Source organism: Jaculus jaculus, chromosome 1 (genome assembly GCF_020740685.1).
Source record: "Jaculus jaculus isolate mJacJac1 chromosome 1, mJacJac1.mat.Y.cur, whole genome shotgun sequence".
NCBI classification, from domain to species: domain Eukaryota; kingdom Metazoa; phylum Chordata; class Mammalia; order Rodentia; family Dipodidae; genus Jaculus; species Jaculus jaculus.
Window position 1 is genome coordinate 230817617 of NC_059102.1, and position 20695 is coordinate 230838311.

General features: G+C 40.8%; 1 protein-coding gene and 1 pseudogene across 3 annotated transcripts in view; both read right to left on the reverse strand.

Moving 5' to 3' along the window:
- The window catches only part of Neto2 (neuropilin and tolloid like 2), an 86924-nt gene that overhangs the window by 13223 nt on the left and 53006 nt on the right, over positions 1-20695 (reverse strand). For all 3 annotated transcript variants that reach the window (XM_045137862.1, XM_045137861.1, XM_045137871.1), the window contains one exon: positions 17695-17923. In XM_045137862.1, the coding sequence (XP_044993797.1) occupies positions 17695-17923 (229 nt within the window). The remainder of the gene's footprint in view (positions 1-17694; positions 17924-20695) is intronic.
- On the reverse strand, positions 11541-12819 carry LOC123455949 (annotated as a pseudogene).

A 20695-nucleotide genomic window follows, 5' to 3' on the forward strand; every position in this document is an offset into this window, starting at 1 on the left:
GCTTCCAGCCATGTCATTCCATGCTGTGTGCCAACAGCATATGGTGGGTCATCAAGTGCTCTGACAGAATTCTGTCTTCTTTTGGGAAACCTTGTAGGTGTCTTTGATCAAGAGCTCATTGTAGATGACAGCAACATGCTAGTACTGGGAGTTAAAGGTCAGTGCCCAAGGAGCAAAAGAAGAAAAAGACAAGTAACATAAAAGAGAGAAGAGGGAGGGAGAGGGGAGGAGAGAAAGAGAAAGAGAGAGAGAAACTGAAACAGAAGGAGATTAGGTCAGTCTTCATTGTACCCTCTCCAGGGCCTTGTGATTCAGGTGTTCCTTCTAAGGGCCTGGTGAAGGTTCAACCATTTGATCTGTCATTTAGGATGTAGAATTTTACAGTACCATTGCCGTTTGGGTCCAGTTTTGTGTCCCCCTCCCCACCCACCTTATTGTCTGGTCCTCGAGATGCTTGCTAGGTATGTCACCATCTTGGGTAGATTCATAGCTGGAACTGGGAAACAAGTCAGAATCACATCCAAAAATGAGCCCACTCTCCATTATTAAGCTCCCACCAATCACGGGCTCTAAGAGGGCCTACACATATTATATTCGTTCTAAAAAACAAGGGTTACACTATTTATCTGGTGCTATCTTACTCTCCACCAGAGACTTTGCTTCCCCTTTTCACACAGACACAGATTCTAAGAGAATCGCCCCATCATACCTCAAAAGGGCCCAAGCTGAAACTAAGAATAGTCAGGGAAACAAGCAAGAATGCAGTTTTCTTGGTGAACCTGGTATCAACACAATGGTGAAGGAGATAGACACAGAAAACAACCATCTCCTTCTAAAATAGGTATCCAGAGACATAGAGGCTCCCAAGACCTCAGTACTGAAGCAGACCTAAAATGGACCCAATATGGCTCAGGGAAATTTGTGGAAGAGGGGGTGGAAAGAATGTCAGAGGCACATGTTGGGTCATGATATGCAGACACATTGCCTCCTACTCATAGCTGATGGCTAACCCCACAATGCATGACCCATACTCCACAGCAAGGAGGGTTCCTGCAGAGGGGCGGTCAGGGAGGAGGCTAACAATGGTACCAACTTGACTGCATTCACTAAGTACAAAACTAATTACACACACACACATTTTTAGAGAGATGGTTTTCTCTGTGTTCTTGGGTGACGAATGCAAATCTGATACATGGGACCATGTCCACTTCAGCTTTACCACTGTCTTCATTTGATTAGTTCATATAAACATATCACATGATGCCTGGAGTGGTGGTGCCTCAGGGAGGCAGAGGTAGGAGGATTGCCACAAGTTCAAGGCCAGCCTGTAACTACAGAGTGAATTTCAAGTCAGCCTGGGCTAGAGTGAGACCCTACCTTGAAAAAAGGAAAAATTAAAGATATCACTTGAGGAAATTTGTTTGGCTAACTATCATATTTAGAAATCAGTAATATATTTGGAGAAAATAGCATAACTGAAAAATATTAGAAAGAAATTTCATGTAAGATACAGATTATTGTTGTCCAAAATATGATCCAAAAATGAGTACGTGAACATTACAAATTAAAATGGGGAAAATAATTTCATTAATATATTTATTCAATTCAAGTTGTTTGTGCAGAAAATAATTAGCATGGCCACCCTGACGGGTTCCACCTTTAGAATGCTCTGCTAGCAAGGTTGGCACCTGGCTGGCATCGAGGCATGACTCTCTTTCATTTCCTAAGAGACATAGTTTGTTGTGACTACAGTTTATGTAAATGATGTTATTTATGCCAAACATCTGCTTTCTTTTTGGCAGTCAGGGATTTTGGTGTATGCAAGAGAGAGGATGCCTCTGTGACTAGAAGCAACAGAAGCCTTGGCTGATGAGTCTCTAATGGTGTTCTTTAAGCAAAAATATTGCACATGGTGCTACTGCATCTCTTGCTGTTGAAGAAACACGGTGCTCAGCGATCCTCATAGAAGGGAGAGACCATAAGAATGCCTGTGCTCGGATTCCTCCAATCTCTCAATAATCTTTTCCTTTTGCTGGTTCTGTTGCACATCCTTTTGTTGCAACCATCTTAGCTATGACTATAAACTGCATGCCGGGATTTACCGATCTAAAAAGTCATGTAATGGAGGGGCTAGGAGGTCCTAAAGTAACTTATAAAACATCCCATTTTCACATGCAGCCAATATGAAGTATTATTATGACATACTTTAAACTTTATTTCATGCCAGGTCTCTGAAATCCATGACACAAATTAATAGCTATAGCACAATCAATTTAGACTAGCCACATTACTAAGTGCCCGACTGCTATGCATGGTGTAGCACAGTGCACTAGATGGCACAGGATGCTGGTAGGAGAGTAATGGCAGGATTTTTCCTTTGGCTATGTCTTTGTACAAAGCACTCAGTGTACTTATCTGAAATAATGAAATAGCCTCTATGTAGTTATTTTATTGGTATGTATGGTTTGCCTTCCATGGAACGCATGTGGAGGGCAGAGGACAATCTCAGGGTGTTTTCCCTCTTTTCCACCTTTTTGAGATAGGGTTTTTATGCTGTGTGTGTGCCAGTCTAGTTGGCCCCCAAGCTGGCTTTGCCTCCCATTGTTGTAGGCATGCTGGGATCACAGGCACATGTGCCACTTTTTATCCAACTTTATTTTTTTTTTATTTATTTTTTAACAACTTTGCTGTCTGTTTTATTTTATTTTATTTTTTAAATTTAATTTATTAGTTTTCTTTTCAGTAAATACAGGCAGTTTGGTACCATTATTTAGGCTCATCTGTGATCTACCCCCTCCCATTAGACCCTCCTTGTTATTGAAAATGGGTCGTGCATTGTGGAGTTAGCCCTCAGTTATTAGTATGATAAATGTCTCTGAAAATCATGACCCAACATGTAACTCTGACATTCTTTCCGCCCCCTCTTCCGCAAGATTTCCCTGAGCCATGTTGGGTTCATTTTTGGTCTGCTTCAGTGCTGAGGTGTTGGGGGCCTCTGAGGCTCTGGCTCTCTGATTTGGTAGGAGTTGATTTTTCTCTGCATTGATCTCCTTCCCCTTTGTGCTGGTATCCAGTTCACAGGAAAACATCACCCTTGCTTATTTCGCCAGTTGTCCCAACTTTACATGGATAATGGGGAATTGAATTTGGATAGGCAGGCTTGCCAGCGTCTTTAACTGCTGAGCCAACTCCCCAGCCCCTACGTAGCCTTTTTAATTTAATTTTATTTTTATGAGAGAGAAAAGGAGAGAATTGGCATGCCAGGGCCTCCAACCACTGTGACTGAACTCCAGATGTGAATGCCATCTTGTGTGCATGTGCGACACTGTGTACTTGCGTCACCTTGTGTGTCTGGCTTACATGGTATCTGGAGAGTCGAACACGAGTCCTTAGGCTTCTCAGGCAATAGCCTTAACCATTAAGCCATCTCTCCAGCTCCAATCTTCATTTTACAAGTGTGTCTGACTCTCACTTGCCTTTCATTTTGGATTTGTCACTAAATCTTGCTGATTGTGTTTTTGTAACTCTGCTTTACCTGGTCATTGCTATGTTTAGATCATGTGGTACCACCTTAAGTATGGAAGTAACCTCTTAACTAGTCTTCACCCTCTGTCCATAGAAAATGCTTTGTTATTGTACAACACAGCTCCTAGATGCCTATAATAGAGTCTAAATCTAATCTTATCCTTAATTGGAAGGCCTTTATATTCTAACTTTCATCTACCTTTCTAGGCTCAATCCTCTCTCCGCCACTTTTTATATTCTGAATCAGCTCTGGTTCAATGCCTTTGTACAAAGCATTGATTGTAGTTACTAGATATAGTGAAATAACCTCTGTGTAACTGTTTTAAGTTTAAAAAGTTCCAAATTAGGGCTGCTTTGCTTTAGAACAACTTCATATCAAACACAGCACTCTCCTATGATGTTAACTATCAAAGAGAAGATAGGTAGGGAGGTTAGTTGGCCAAACAAATCATTTAGCAACACAAAATTCTTTAAAAATGTAGATATGAGAGCTCAGCAACAATACAATGTGTGGTTAGTCATCAGCAGCCATGACTTTAATACAGAATCCATGGAATAATAATATTATATCTTGAAATGATGAAGAAAACAGTTTTCAAGTTTCTCAAGAAAATATCTGATATCTTACTCTCTGCACCTTTACTATTACACTTTTGTTACAGATTTATACAAATCATATGCCTCATCATTACTTCATTATTCATTATCATGATATAAAAGCTAAAATTTGTTTTCATCAGTACAATATAAAATACACCACAGATTTTCAAGTACATGTGCTATGAGTACACACACTTAACTGTATCTGCGCAATCTACTTTAAATGGGAATTTTCTTCAAGTAGGAGGAAAGGGACTGCTAGAGAGGCTAATTAGTCTGGCCACATGTGTATTAGTTAAGCGTCATTTAAAACAGGTAAAAGAGTGACATTACTTTTTCAAGATTCTTGTAAACTAAATATTAAGAAGCAGTGAAGTAGTATTTGGATTTTTCTACCTTTATTACTTATTTGTGCATGTGTTTGTGTGCGTGGGTATGTGCATGTCCTGGCATGTGTATGTGGTCAGAGGACAACCTCCACGTGTTGCTCTTTCCTGTTTACCTTCTTTTTCTCCTTTTTTTTTTTTGGCTTTTCGAGGTAGGGTCTCATTGTTGTCTCAGGGTGGCCTTGAACTCACAGTGATCTTCCTACCTCTGCCTCCCAAGTGCTGGGATTAAAGGTGTGTGCTAGCACGCCCAGCCTGTTGACCTTCTTGAGGCATAGTCTTCTGTGCTCCTGAGTGTAAGCTTCACCATTCTCCTGGCCCCGCCTCCCATGTCCATAGGTGTGTAGAGATTTCAGATGTGTGCACCACTTTGCATGTGACTTTATGTGGGTGTTGAGGTTTCAACTTAGGTCACTGGCTGGCTTGCAAGTAAGTATCTTTAGCCACTGAGCCATCTATCTTCCCAACCCTCATTTGGACTTTTAGGAGACAGAGAAGCAAATAAATAGACAAATAAATAAATAAAAATAAAAATAAATTACTACAAAGCCATATTTTGCTTTGTGGGGATTTGTTCATCTGAATTATTAGAACCCTAGAGAAAGAATCCTAAAATGAGTCTTAAAATTTTTGAAGTGGCACTCATATCCCAAAAGTGATTATGGGTGTAAAGGCTCTCAGTGGAATGGGAGTGGGGGAGACATGAAATAAGATGATAACCTGATAGAAATATGACCAATTTATAACATGCTCTTTAACCTCTCAATAGCATTTCTTATAAAATCTTTTTTTTAAAGATTTATTTTGTTTATTTATTTATTAGAGATATGGGCGGGGTGTGGAGAATGGGCATGCCAGGGCCTCTAGCCACTGTAAATGAACTTCAGACACATGTGCCTTCATATGCACCTGGCTTATGTGGGAACTAGAGAATCGAACCTGGGTCCTTAGGCTTCTCAGGCATGCGCCTTAACTGCTAAGCCATCTCTCCAGCCCCATAAAATCTTTTTTGATCTGTTCCTCCTCCTATTCTTTTTACCCTGCCCCACTTTTCACCCCTGTGTTGGGGGACTGAATTCATACCCTCTACTGACATATACCCCTTGTTTATATTTCTTCACTCTTATAGTTGGATAATTTGTCTGCGCATGAGCTGTAATTAATATTCTTTAATATGAAAAAATTTCTACATTCTCACCAGATATTAAAGGTTAGTTCCATACATTAAAACAATTCATAAAGATATAATCTTTATTATAATTATGATAAACTTAATCATAGTATATGTAGAAAAGAAATAAAAAGGGAATAGTTACTGCTTAAAAAAAAAGAAAAAAAGCCGGGCGTGGTGGCGCATGCCTTTAATCCCAGCACTCAGGAGGCAGAGGTAGTAGGATTGCCATGAGTTCAAGGCCACCCTGAGATGACAGAGTTAATTCCCGGTCAGCCTGGACCACAGTGAGACCCTACCTCCAAAAACAAATTAAAAAAAAAAAAAAAGAAAAGAAAAAGAAAAAAGAGAAGGCCATAATCGAGCTGGTTAGGGACAACAAAGCTGTAAGACATAATTAATAACTAACAAAATGCAGAAGTCCTTCTGCATTGATAACTTAGGATGTGAAGAACGACTGGCTGAATGGGTTGAAAGAAAAGAAGATCCAATGATACTTTGCCTGTAAAACACTTTATACCTGAAGGCACAAAAGACTTAAAAGGATGGAAAAGAATCTGTGAAAATAGTTGGCAGTGTTGCTACAATTCTTAGGCAAAAATAGACTTACAAATCTTAGAACTGGAGAGGATGACACAGAAGGATCACTGAGTTAGAAGCTAGCCTATGCGTCTCTCTCTCTTACACACCCCCCCCACACACACACCATAGTTAAGGTACAATCAGAACAATAAAGAGAGTCTTAGAATGATTTTGTTTGCATTAAGTCTGGATTCACAGTCTAGCATTCAGTTTTTGCTTTGCTTTGTATTACCACACAAACCTCCGTGGTTGTTGTAAAAGGAATTTTTTTTTGAGCATGCTTTAAATTTTTCTATAAAGACATTCAGAACTGGAAAAACCTTCAGGAGGTTATTATTTTTTGTGTGTGTATGTGTGCTGTGCATGTGTGTGTCTATGTGTGTGGAGACCAGAGATTGGCAGTGAGTGTCTTCCTTTTATTTTTTAATAAATAGGTGCTCTCCACCTTATTTCTACAAGACAGAGAGGGTATGGGCATACCAGTATCTCCTGCCACTGCAAATCAACTTCTGATGCACACACCATACTGTGCATCTGGCTTTATGTGGGTACTGGAGAATCTAACCTGAGCTGTCAGGATTTGCAAGCAAGTGCCTTTAACTGATGAGCCATTTCTCCAGCCCTTCCGCCTTATTTTTGGAGACAGGGTCTCTTGTTGAACCTGGAGCTCATACTCATTATCTGGCTAAAACAGCTAGGCAGCAAGTTCTGGGAATTCTATCTCTACCTCCTTGGCGCTGAAATCACAGCAGTGTGCTACTATGCCTAGCTTTTAGTGCTAGAATTTGAGCTTCAGTCCTCATGCTTGCGTGGTAAGCACATTAATCACTGGGCAATGTTCCCTGACCAGGAGGTTACTGATACATCCAGTATATCAGATGATAATGTCGTGATTTAATGTGAAGTTAACTATGTATCTTGGATACCCATTCTAAATGGCTACTGTCTCAGATGCCACCTATCTCAGCTCCTTTCTGATCATCTAATGAAAGTGGATTGTTTGTCAAGTATATTCTCTCTATGTTTATTAAAGCTTGCTCAGTTCATGGTGAGCTGCTACTCCTTCAGCATTTTATAGAACAATTTTGACATGCAACAAAATTTAATTTCCTTTCACACCCTTTCCTTCTACTTGAAACACAATTTAAATGGAGGCACTATGATAAAGTTGCAATATTAAATTTAGAATAATCTTCTCAAGCTTGAAATCCTAGCAGTGTTACCCTAAATAAAAAGAAGCTTGAGACTAGGTTTTGCAGCTCAGACATACAGAAGCAAATCAAAAGCTCCCAGATCCCAGTAAGCTGGTTTGCTACACTAGACCAGTTGGTGAGCTCTGAGTTCAAGTGAGACCCTATCTCGATAAAACAGAGAGTTATCAAGGAAGACCCCTGACTTCTATCTCTGGTTTCCATATGCACAAGCACACACATAAACCTGCATGCACAGACTATGTACACATACACATGCAAACAACAACCAAGCCGCATCCTAAAATCCCTGAAATCTGAAGGGAATCTAGTAGCTAAACCTTTTTTTTTTTTCTTCCTTTTTTTCCCCTGAGGTAGGGTTTCATTTTAGCCCAGGCTGACGTGGAATTCACTATGTAGTCTCAGGGTACCCTTGAACTCATGGCAATCCTCCTACCTCTGCCTCCTGAGTGCTGGGATTAAAGGCGTGTGCCACTATGCCCAGCGCCAAATCTATCTTAGAAAAGAAAACATTGAGGGCTTAGAGAGACAGCTCAGCCATTAATGGCCCTTTCTTGTGAAGCTTGACAGACTGGATTTGATTCCCTAGTATTCATGTAAAGGAGGTGCACAAAGTGGTGTATGTGTCTACAGTTCGTTTGCAGTGGCAGGAGGCCCTGGCTTGTCCATATAGATACATTCTCTCTCTTTCTATCTCGAATAAATAAAAAACATTCTTTTAAATAAAAGAAAAAAAGAAGTTGGGCTGGAGAGATGGATTAGCAATTAAGGTGCTTGCCTATGAAGCCTAGAGACCCAGGTTTGACTCTCCAGATCCCACATAAGCCATATACAAGGTGATGCATGCATGTGGGGCTCCTCTGCAGTGTCCAGAGACCCTAGTGCTCCCATTCTCTCCCTCAAATAAAAAAAAAAAAAATGAAAATTTGAAAAAAGAAAAAAAAAAGGAGAGAGAAACTTGAGACTGTGAGCTGGAGCTGAGCTGGGAGTCATGCCCCAGGGTAGAGCCATCCCTGAGCAGCTGCCTGGGAGGGCAACAGAGGCTGGAAGCAGGGCTGTGCTGCGTGCCATTAAGCTGTTTTTGTTTTCTTTTTCAGAAAGCAGTGAGAGCTGAGGACAACCAAAGTCTATCAACAGGAGAAGGACAGCTGACACTCTGGCAGGAGATGAACCACCCTCATACAACAGCTAGCTAGGCCCTGGGTGAAACCACACAGGAACTGGCGGGATGAATGAGTGCGGCTCCTGCGGCCAGCCTGACAACCTGGGCAGACACTGAGGATACTCAAAACACACCAAAGCAGAAATCCAGAAGTTGCTGAGAGTTCAACCCTAAAGTGGACAACATACATCCACCAAGGACCTGGGAATTTTGTGCAAGAGGTGGCAAAAAGAATGTAAGAGCCACAAATTGGAAGGAAATATCCAGAGACATTTCTGACCCCACACGATGACTGACTTCTGCTTTCACAACTCATAACCCACAACCATATGGTGAATACCAGCAATCCCACTAAGAAGGGCCTTCAGTGGAGTGGGGACAGGAAGGAGGGAAATTATGGTACCAACATATGATGTGTCCATACAAAGTTTCTATTAATAAAAAAAAGTTCAGCTGAAAACCAAAAGAAAAAGTCGAAAGACTCATACCTCCTGATTTTGCAGATTACTGTAAGTCTACAAATCAAAAGAGTTGATACTAGCTTATGAACAGACATGTAATGGAATTGAGTGCACCAAAAAACCCTTCCTCATATAAGCTTAAATTTTTTTGGTGTATGATTTTTGTGTGTGTGTTCATGTATATGGGAATGTGGGTGTGTATATGACATGCATGTGGAGGTCAGAAAAGAACCCTGGGAGTTACTCCTTGACTTCCTTGTTTAACATTCTCTTGTTCACCACTGCATTTTCTAGGCTACTTGTCCTGCAGGCTTGAGGATTCTCCTGTCACCTCTTCCTGTCTTGCCACAGGATGGTTGGGATTAGTCACTCACTACTGCATCTGGTTTTATGTGGGTTCTCAGCACCTTAACTGAGGAACTCATGCTTGTGTGGCAAACACTTTACCCCTGATGCACCTTCCTGCCTCTCAACGGAGAGAACCATTCTCTGAGGGAACAATCATCTTAATAAATGACACTGGTAAAACTGGATATTTACATGAAAAAGAGTGACATTGTACTCTTTCCTTACACCTTATACAAACATTTATTTCAAATGAATCTAAGACTTAATTAAACATAAGAGCTAAGCCATAAACTCTTAACAGAAAGTATAAGAGGCAAAGCTTTATGGCAGTGGCTTGGGCAATGATTTCTTGAATATCACAACAAAACAAAATTTTATCTAAATAAAAAGCTTTTATACCATGCCAATAGACTCCTGTCTATTCAAGACAGTGAAAAGACAGCACACAGTATTTGAACAATATATGCTAATTGTATGTCTGATAGGGGACTGATATCAAACATATATTAAAAAAATTTACAACTTAAAAGCAAACAACCCAATTAAAAATGGGCAGAGTTGCAAGCACACTTACATCCACGTGAATGCACCTGTACATGTGTGCCCAAACACATACCAACATACATACACTTCCACATCCCACATATAACTGCATTCTAAAAATAGATACCACTTTGCATTCAAAAGAATGGTTATTATTATTATTATTTTATGATGACAAATAATTTTCAAGTTTATTTCCTTTTTTGTTTGTTTGCTATTTAAATACAAAGCTAAATCACAAAATAGGTACAACCAAGACATTTAATCTCACAGTTAGATGCTCCTGTCAGATCCTCCTCCAATTCTGTGACCAGGCTAGCAGGGGTGGGGGCGGGGGTTGCAGGGAAGACTTTCTTAGGTAGCACCGTCATGAGGCCAGGGGTCAAGGGCAAGGGCAGGTTCTCATACCTGGATCCATTCACATGTACTGGCTCCCGAGCCCCATCCTTGGATTGAAGGTGAAGAGTGAGGACCAGGTCCTCCCCAGGGAGGGAGAAGGAAGCCACGCTCCTGCTGTCACATGTGAGCCTCCTCCCGGTTTCCTGCCCCTGAGCCCTGCTGGCTGCCACACACACCTGGTGTCTAGGCTGGCAGGCTGCTAAGGACACCAGGGAATCAACAAACAGGTCTTGGCAGCAAAAGAGGGAGTGAAAGGGGGAGGGGATCAGTTTTAGTAATTTCTGGTCCCACTACAAAACTTTTCTTTTGATTAGAATAGAATACCATCGTAAATCTCCTCTAAAAAAAAAACAAAAACAAAAAGATAAAAATGAAAAGAATACCAAAATAAAAGCACAGCCACTTCACTCACTTCAAGACCTATATACATGTAAGTTGTTTTCTGTGGATTTTTTCCATTTTTCTTTAATTTTTTGTCTTTTTATTTTTACTTTTTATTTTTTAAAATAAATTCAGTGTTCACATTTCTATAAAGAATGAACGCAGTTTCAGGGAAAAGTGCTTTTCCCGGCATACCTCTAGTCTGATGCCCACCCTGATGCTTCGAGGTGCCTGGGAAAGCAGCGAGCCCTGGAAGAGAAGGCCTGCGCTTGGCTGGCGCCTCCAGGCCCCAGGCAGGTAAGCTTTCAAGAAAGCAGAGGGGAAGACTAACTCACTGCTTTTTAAAAAATATTCATACACTTTGATGCGTGTCCGTTGAGACGGTGAGAACAAGAGCTTGGAGACATCCCGTCCAGGCCGTGCGTGGGGGGCAGCGGTGCCCTCGCGCCTGCCTGTCATGGGACATTAGGGTGCGGGGTAAGTTCTGGCTTTCAACCAGCTTCCTAGTTCAAGGTTGACTCTTTCCTCTAAAATCTGTGCTGAGTCTTTGACTGCATGCACGGGAAGCATGAACGTTAGACTTGTATGCAAAAAGGTACAAAAACAACTAGAATATAAAAGTTTTGGTAATATAAGGCCATCTGTTCAAGTCCACCTTGGAAACCTGTAACAGATATTTAAATACTACAGTGAAAAGGCATCTTATTATACTTTTAAAAACATCTGAATTCGCTAAGATTAAGTATGTAAAAAAAACCATTTCCCTTTGAGAGCACTTTGTCCTTTGAAGAAGGGAGGTGGAGGGGAGGGCACCACCATGGCTAATGCTTCAGCCACGGGTAGGCTTCAATGGAGGCCTTGCTGCGGTCGCCATAGTCGTACAGGAGCTCCTCTCCCGCCCGATGTCACGCGAGGCGATGAGGATGAGGTGAGGCACGCCATCGATGTCATGCACTTTAGTTTGGCAGTTCCCACATTTGCTGTGGTTGATCAGTCTCCCTAGGTGATTTGTCTCTTGAGTGGCATCCACGCAGTATGTTTTGCTCAGATACTGAAAATAGCACATGTAGCAGCCCGTGGAGGGGTCTTGTGCATAGAGCCTCCCGCTTCTTGGCGTCAGTGATCTCAATGAGGTCCCCGTGGTATTCCCCCACCAAGTCCCCCTGCGGAACTGCTTAGTGGCAATCACGCCCCTGCCTTTGCCATCAATGAGGTCAATCTTCATGCCTTCTTCCTTCCCACTCTCAATCAGCTCGTCTATTCTTTTCCATTCTTCAGACTGCAGCTCAGCTTTGCTCTTCCTGGAGCTCCTTCGGACCGGGTAGAAATCTGTGTTTGCGATTCTGCTGTGTTTTTCCTTGAGCTTTTTTCCGGGGGGCCTGCTTGCCCTTGAGGGGCTTTTTCAGGGCTTGCTTGGTGACAACTGCATTGGTAGAATCAAATGATGGGGGTGGAGTTTTTGGAGGTTCTGCTGCTTCAGATTTTTGGTTTGGAAAAGGTGCCAGGGGATCTCTCCTGGCATCTTTTTTTTTTTTTTTAATTGTTTTTGTTCATTTTTTATTTATTTATTTGAGAGCAACAGACATAGAAAGACAGATAGAGGGAGAGAGAGAGAATGGGCGCACCAGGGCTTCCAGCCTCTGCAAACGAACTCCAGACGCGTGCGCCCCCTTGTGCATCTGGCTAACGTGGGACCTGGGGAACCGAGCCTCGAACCGGGGTCCTTAGGCTTCACAGGCGAGCGCTTAACCGCTAAGCCATCTCTCCAGCCCTCTCCTGGCATCTTTGATCTTCTGTTCCTCAGACTTCATGGTGTTTCTTATGGCGTTCCCAGCATTTCTTTTCTCTTCTCGTTTCCTGTAGATCCCAGCTAATGGTTTCCCTTGGCATTTGACTTCGTGCTGTATAACTGAGTTCTCTTCCTGAAGGGGAATACGCATTCCAGAGCACTTGTTCGGGCTCATGTAGGAATAGATCTTTGATTGCCCAGCAAACACATTCTCCTGCAGCCCGGCCAGGCCCATGGCGGTGCGCCCCGCGCCCTCGCGGCCCGGCCACCAGCGCCGCCGCGGCGCCCCCTTCCCCCATGGCCTGCGAGCAGGGCCCGGGCCCCGTGCGCCGCGGCCGCCCCGGGCCGCCCGGAGCTGGGGACCAAGAATGGTTATTATTTAAAAATTTAAAAAAATCCTCTTCAGGTGTTGGTGACTATGTGGAAAATTAGAACCCTTATTGTGGTGGGAATATAAAATATTATAGCCACTGTGGAAAAGTTTGTTGGTTTCTCATAAATTTAAACATGATCTATCATAAAATCTAGAAAGAAGGGCTGGAGAGATGGCTTGGAGGTTAAGGTGCTTGCCTGCAAAGTTTAAGGACTCAGGTTTGAATTCCCAGTACCCATGTAAAGCCAGATGTATAACGTCGCACATGAGTCTGGAGTTGGTTTGTAATGGCTGGAGTTCCTGTTGGACCCATTATCTCTATCTGTCTGTCTCTCTCTCTCACACTCAAATAAATAACAGATTTAGAAAAAAATCTAGAAAAGAATTCAAAGCAGAAGTTAAAGACACTTGTAGTCCAATATTTGTAGTAAAATTAGTCACAGCACCCAAAAGGTACAAACAACTTATGTTTATCAATCAGTGTATAAGCAAAATGTGATAATACATAATTGCTATAGTTACAATTTGAATGTGAAATGTCCCCCATAGGCTTATGTTTTAAATGCTTGGTCCTCAGATGGTGGTGCTATTTTTGAGAACTCATGGATGTGTGACCTAGCTGAAGCAACTAGGGGACAAGTCCTTAGGGGTATGTTATCCCTATTCCTTTCCTGTAAGCTGTGATTCCTGATCAGACATGAACTAAAGACTTTCCTCTGATACATGCCCCCACCATTGTGACATTCTGCCCAAGCAAATGTGGCCAAGTGACCATGGACTAAACTATTGAAACCACAAGACAAAACCTATCTTTCCTTCTTTAAGTTTCTATCAGGTATTTTGTCACAGGTAGATACACAATACAGACTATTTTCAGCCTCAAAAAGGACTAGAATTCTGATGAGCTACATACAATGTAGATGAAGTTAGAAAGCATTACGCTAAATGAAACTAGCTGGAAACAAAGGATAAACATCACATAATTCTACTTATGTTCATTACCTGCAATAGAGACAGTGAAGTAAAATAGAGGTTACCAGGAGTGGGGAGAGAGAAATGGTGAATTACTGTTTAATGGGTGGAGTTTTCATCCAGAATGACCAAATTTCTCAAGAGGTGATAATGGAAATGGTTTTACAATAAAGTAACAAATGCAATTAATGGCACTAATTTATACACATTAAAAGAGGATGATGGGAGCTTGGATTCGAGTGAGACCCTACCTTGAAAAAAAAAAGAGGATGATGGGGGGCTAGGGAGATGGTCTAGTGGTAAAGGCACTTGATTGCAAAGCCTCTGACCTGGGTTCAATGGCCTAGTGCACACACGAAGATGGATTCAAAAAGTGGTACATGTATCTAGTATTTGTTTGCAGCATCAAAAGACCCTAATGCCTGCATGTATACACATGCATGCATGCGTGCATGCGCACGCGCACACACACACACACACTCAGAACTTTTAGGGCTGGAGAGATGGCTTGCCTGCGAAGCCTAAGGACCCAGGTTTGATTGCCTGGGGCTGACGTAAGCCACATGCACATGGTGGTGCATGCATTTGGAGTTTATTTGCAGGGGCTGGAGGCCCTGGTGTACCCATTCCCTCCTTCACTTCCTCTCCCTCTATCTCAAATAAATAAATAAATAAATAAATAAATAAATAAATAAATAAATAAATAAATAAGCAAGCTGGGTGTGGTGTTATGCACCTTTAATCCCATCACTTGGGAGGCAGAGGTAGGAGGATAACTGAGTTCAAGGCCACCTTGAGACTACATAGTGAATTCCAGGTCAGCCTGGGGTACAATGAAACCCTACCTTAAAAAACCAAAATAAAGGCTGTTAAGCGCTTGCCTGTGACGCCTAAGGACCCAGGTTCGAGGCTCAGTTCCCCAGGTCCTTTGTTAGCCAGATGCACAAGAGGGCGCACGCGTCTGGAGTTCGTTTGCAGAGGCTGGAAGCCCTGGCGTGCCCATTCTCTCTCTCTCCCTCTATCTGTCTTTCTCTCTGTGTCTGTCGCTCTCAAATAAATAATAAATAAATAAAATTAAAAAAAACCAAAATAAATAAATAAATACATAAAATAATAAGATAAAAAATTTAAAAAAATGGTTGAGAGTTAATTTTGTGTATATTTTACCACAATGTAAGAAAAGAACTATTAGGAAATTTCTCACAATGGTTAATGGCTGGCAGTTTTGAAATCATGTGCACATAAGAATTGAAGAAATAAATATATTTTGAATAACTAGTTAGGTTTCCCATAGTAAGAAAATACATCCTAGTAATATGATTGGCCCTAGGCAGAGAAACAACATGCCTGGTTCAGCCAGGTAACTTGGCAGTGAAAGAAACAAGAGGGAGGAAGGAAGGAAAGAAGGCACACAGGCATGTGGAGACGAACTGGAGGAGCTTCTGTGGCTGAAGCTTGAACTTTATACAGTAACATGTTAGTATTCTAGAGTAATAATAGCATTATAGTACCATGTGGTACCAAAGTAATCATCTATGAGCTCAACTGAATATACAAATGAGGGCGACTAACCCGGCTTTTCCTCACAGCAAAATTCTAACAGTATATACTGAGAGAGGAATGATGGCAACTGAAAAATCACCATTAGGTAAGCACTGAAGAAATAGCTGTTACTGATTACAGGCAGAAACTACCAATGGATGCTAAAATTAATTATGAAAGAGTATATGTGTGGTCTCAAAGAGACTTAAGAAAAACCAGTGATTTTATACTGGAGAGCAGTGGCAGCAGTTAATGAAGAGATGGACTTTAGTGGAACAGTTAATCACCATTAGTAAGACAATCACTGTGGTGAACCCCTTCTTTACTGACACAGTGCCCTGAGAAAGACACAGTAGCACTCTTGATAAAATGCATGACTTCTTTTAACCTGCTGGAAAACATTCAACAAATCTGTTTTTTTTAAAAATTTTTTTTTTGTTCATTTTTATTTGTTTATTTGAGAGAAACAGACAGAAAGAGAAACAGGCAGGTAGAGAGAGAGAGAATGGGCACGCCAGGGCCTCCAGCCACTGCAAACAAACTCCAGATGTGTGCGCCCCCTTATGCATCTGGCTAACATGGGTCCTAGGGAACCAAGCCTTGAACCAGGGTCCTTAGGCTTCATAGGCAAGCGCTTAACCACTAAGCCATCTCTGCAGCCCACAAATCTGTTTTATTCAATCACTGATCAGTACTCTTCGCAGGTGTCAAGATAAAACAAGACCAGTAGCTATCAGATCAAAGACACCAGGGACACCTGGCAACTTAAAGCACTGTGAAAAAACTACACCATAAGAAGTTTTAATGGAAACATTTGTGATATAAATATGTTAGTAAGGTTAACGGTTTTAGCTGGGCAAGGTGGTACATGCCTTTAATTCCAGGACTGGGGAGGCAGAGGTAGGAGGATTACTGTGAATTCAAGGCCAGCCTGAGACTACATAGTGAACATAGTGAATTCCAGGTTAGCCTGAACTATATAGCAAGACTTTACTTTGAAAGAACAACAACAAAAAAAATAAGGTTTATGCAATTTTCATTTTCTTTTTGTTTTAAAGGTGTTATTATTAGGAGAATCTGAATAATAGCATGTGAAAATTTAAAAATCTTAATTTAATTTTTAAAAATTTCTGCAACTTCAAACTTAAAAAATAGAAAGCTGGGCTGGAGGGATGGTTTAGTGGTTGAGGTGCTTGCCTGCAAAGACAAAGGACCCAGGTTCAATTCCCCAGGACCCACATAAGATGCACAAGTTGGCACATGTGTCTGGAGTTATTAGCAGTGGATGGAGGCCCTGGTGCACCCATATCTGTCCCCCTCAAATAAATAAATAAAAACAAAACCCAGAAAATTAAAAAGAAAACTTTAATCCCAGTACTCAGGAAGCAGAGGTAGGAGAGTTTCCATGAGTTCAAGGCCATAGTGAATTCCAGGTCAGCCTGACCTAGAGTGAGACCCTGCCTCAAAAAACCAAAAAGAAAAAAACTTTAGAAGGGTATGTAAATCTTTGGTGACACTGGTTCGGTGGAGTCATAATTACTCACCAAGCTGAATTATAGCCACTGATAATTATTTTATTTTTATTTATTTATATGTTAGAGACTGCGGGGGAGAGGGAATGGGAACTGGGCACACCAGAGCCTCTAGCCACTGCAAATGGACTCTGGATGCATGTGCCACCATGTGTATCTGGCTTATGTAGGACTTGGAGAATTGAACCTAGGTCCTTAAGCTTCATAGGCATGTGCCTTAACCACTACTAATTATTTTTAAAACAGAAAATTTTGAGAGATTTAAGTTTCTACTTCTGAAATCCCTACCATTCACTTTTACTTTTAGATAGAGCTGCTATTTATATGCTGGCAGGTTTCCATCCTCCACCACCTGACATGACAGTCAATTTCTAAGAACAGGAACTAAGAGAGTCAGTTATTTATTTTTTAATTGTAATTAATTTTTATTTATTTATTTATTTAATTTTTTTTTTTTTTTAGGTAGGTTCTCACTCTACCTCAAGCTGACCTGGAATTCACTATGTAGTCTCAGAGTGGCCTCAAGCTCACAGTGATCCTCCTACCTCTGCCTCCCAAGTGTTGGGATCAAGGGATTAAAGGTGTGTGCCACCATGCCTGGTGGAAGTCTGTACTTTCTACAGTTTTTGTCAAAAGTAGATATTCCAAAAGTGTATTGTGAATTAATACAAATTATGCAATAGAGCTCACTCAATGCTGTAGGAATTATTTACTTACGTTCCACAAAAGAAGTGAAGAGCATTCTAAACCGGCTAAGCCGACTACCTTCATCTGCCCACATCCGTATCACTCCAACTCCTGTTTTAAGCATTACATCATTGGCCACAGTGCTGCAAAATTTGGCCTTCAAATTTTCAATAGCGCTGCTTCCATCATAAACGGCAACAAAGTTTCTCTTGCATTCATTTGAGTGCTCCATTTGGTAATCTAGGAACCGCAAATAAATCTGTAACATCAAAACAACAGCCAACAAAGTATTGCTTTAAGAAAGATTCGTAATCAATTTCTCTACTTTGATTATCCATAGCAAAACAAATGAAGACAAATTATGTTAACAGAGTGAAAAATAGGATAAAAGACTGTGAAGTAACTACTTGTAAGATCTAAGACTAATGTTCTTTTACCTTAGTTGTTTTAATAATGGAACCAAATATTAAAGAATTTAAAGTTTACACTTTATCTACAAGGAGCTTGTTGAAGTATAAGGTATTAACTCTCTTATATATTGTCTCATGATAAGGGTAATTTCATGGCACTGAAAGATAAAGAAAATAAAAGAACTGCTTAGTTGTAGTATTCTAGCAATCAGTGTGACTGGTATTTATAGTTTGCAGTATATTTTATCATTCATGAATTCATTTTTGTTTATTTATAGGGTCTCACGTAGCCCAGATTTTGCCTTGCAGTCAAGGTTGACCTTGAACTTTCCACGTGCTAGATTGCAGGTGTGCACCATAGTGTGGTTTTATGAAGTCCTTACTGTTAAGTTGAACCTAGAGCTTCCTGTGCACTAGGAAAGCACTGTACCAACTGACTTCTTCTATGCAATTTCAAACTAAGAGTTTAAGAGATGAATAAGATACATGCCTCCTGCTTTTTCACTAACACATACAAATGTTATTTAGTCCATCACAACAGTCACTGGCAGTGTCCTACCATTTATATATCCACTAGTTGCTGCCATACCCTTAAAAAGTTTTAAGATTTAATCAACGCTCTACATTTTCAGACAAGAACTGCATTATTGGGGCTGGAGGGATGGCTCAGCAGTTAAAAGGCATTTGCTTGCAAAGCCTGCTGGTCCAGGTTCAATTCCTTAGTATTCATATGAAGCCTGACATAAAGTGGCACATGCAGGTGGAGTTTATTTAAAAGGACAGGAGGGGCTGGAGAGATGGCTTAGCGGTTAAGCGCTTGCCTGTGAAGCCTAAAGACCCTGGTTTGAGGCTGGATTCCCCAGGACCCACGTTAGCCAGATGCACAAGGGGGCGCAAGAGTCTGGAGGGCCTGGCGTGCCCATTTAATTTCTCTCTCTCTGTCTGTCTGTCACTCTCAAATAAATAAATAAAAATAACAGCAACAACAAAAAAAATAATAAAAAAAAAAGGACAGGAGACCCTGGTAGCCCATACTCTCTCTCTCTATATATATCCATTTCTTAAATAAAAATATTTTAAAAAGAACTCCATTATCAAAGTAAAGCATAATTACTATTTGCTTTATTTTATTTATTTATTTTTTAAAGCTTAACTTTCTTTAAAAAATTTTTTTTGTTTATTTTATTTATTTGAGAGCTACAGACAGAGAAAGAGGCAGAGAGAGAGAGAAAATAAATTGGTGTGCCAGGGCTTCCAGCTACTGCAAACAAACTCCAGATGCATGTGCCCCCTTGTGCATCTGGCTAACATGGATCCTGGGGAATCGAGCCTTGAACCAGGGTCCTTAGGCTTCACATGCAAGTGCTTAATCACTAAGCCATCTCTCCAGCTCACTATTTGCTTTATTTAAGTTTTTTTTTTTTTTTTTTTCTCCAAGGAAGGGTCTCACTCTAGTCCAGGCTGACCTGGAATTCACTCTGCAGTCTCAGGGTGGCCTTGAACTCATGGTGATCCTCCTACCTCTGCCTCCCAAGTGCTGGGATTAAAGGCATGCACCACCATGCCCAGCACTTTACTTAAGTTTTACAGGCAGTTACCTAAATCATTTACTAAAAAACTTTGACATTTTATTTTAGGTAGGGTCTTGCTCTATTTCAGGCTGATGTGGAATTCACAATGTAGTTTCACGGTGGTCTTGATCTCATGGAAATCCTCCTTCCTCTGCCTTCTGAGTAAGGCACAGCCAGCTTTGACATAATCTTGTTTGAAGATATCTTTTACATTTTCACATTGAAGGTTTAAAAGACCATAAGTATTAATTTCTAGAAGGATCTATTTAAGCAAGTCACTAGTTACGGGAAGAGGGATTTGGGAACTTGCCTGGTGCTAGCAGGGCAAGGGATTTGAACTCTGGCTGATCTGGGGTTAAACTCAAAGGAGAGCTTTACATTCACATATACACACTCACTTTTTTTTTTTTTTTTTTGTCTCTATTTGCTCATGTATAACTCTGCAATAAAAATAAAATTTTTGGCCTGGTGTAGTGGCGCATACCTTTAATCCTAGCACTTGGGAGGCAGAGGTAGGAGTGCTGTGAGTTCAAGGTCACCCTGAGAATACAAAGTGAATTCCAGGTCAGCCTGGACTAGAGTGAGACCCTACCTCGAAAAACCAAAAAACAAAAAATAAAAATAAAAATAAATAAGAATTTTTGTATCTGGAGAGCACATTTTCCTCTGAAGACATATGAGTACTTAACCTTCAAGTGGTTAACTCCTGAGAGAGTGCTATGCCCCCAATATGCTTTAAAGGGCTTAATGACACAAAAAAATCTAAGCACTCATTTTCTCCTGTAAAACACCAAAATGGCATTAAAATCTGACCTATTAACTTTGGTTATTTGAAATGATCAGTTTGGTATTTCCATGAGAATGATAGACAGTTAGCTATGAAACAGGTTTTCTATTATAACACTTACATATTGCATTTTAAACATAAAAGCAATATATTTTCAAGCTGAACATAGTAGAACAGGCCTGTAATTTAAAGTCAATCTTAGCCACATAACAAGTTCTTAACCAACTTAAACTAGATGAGAACCTAGCTAAACAAAACAAAAC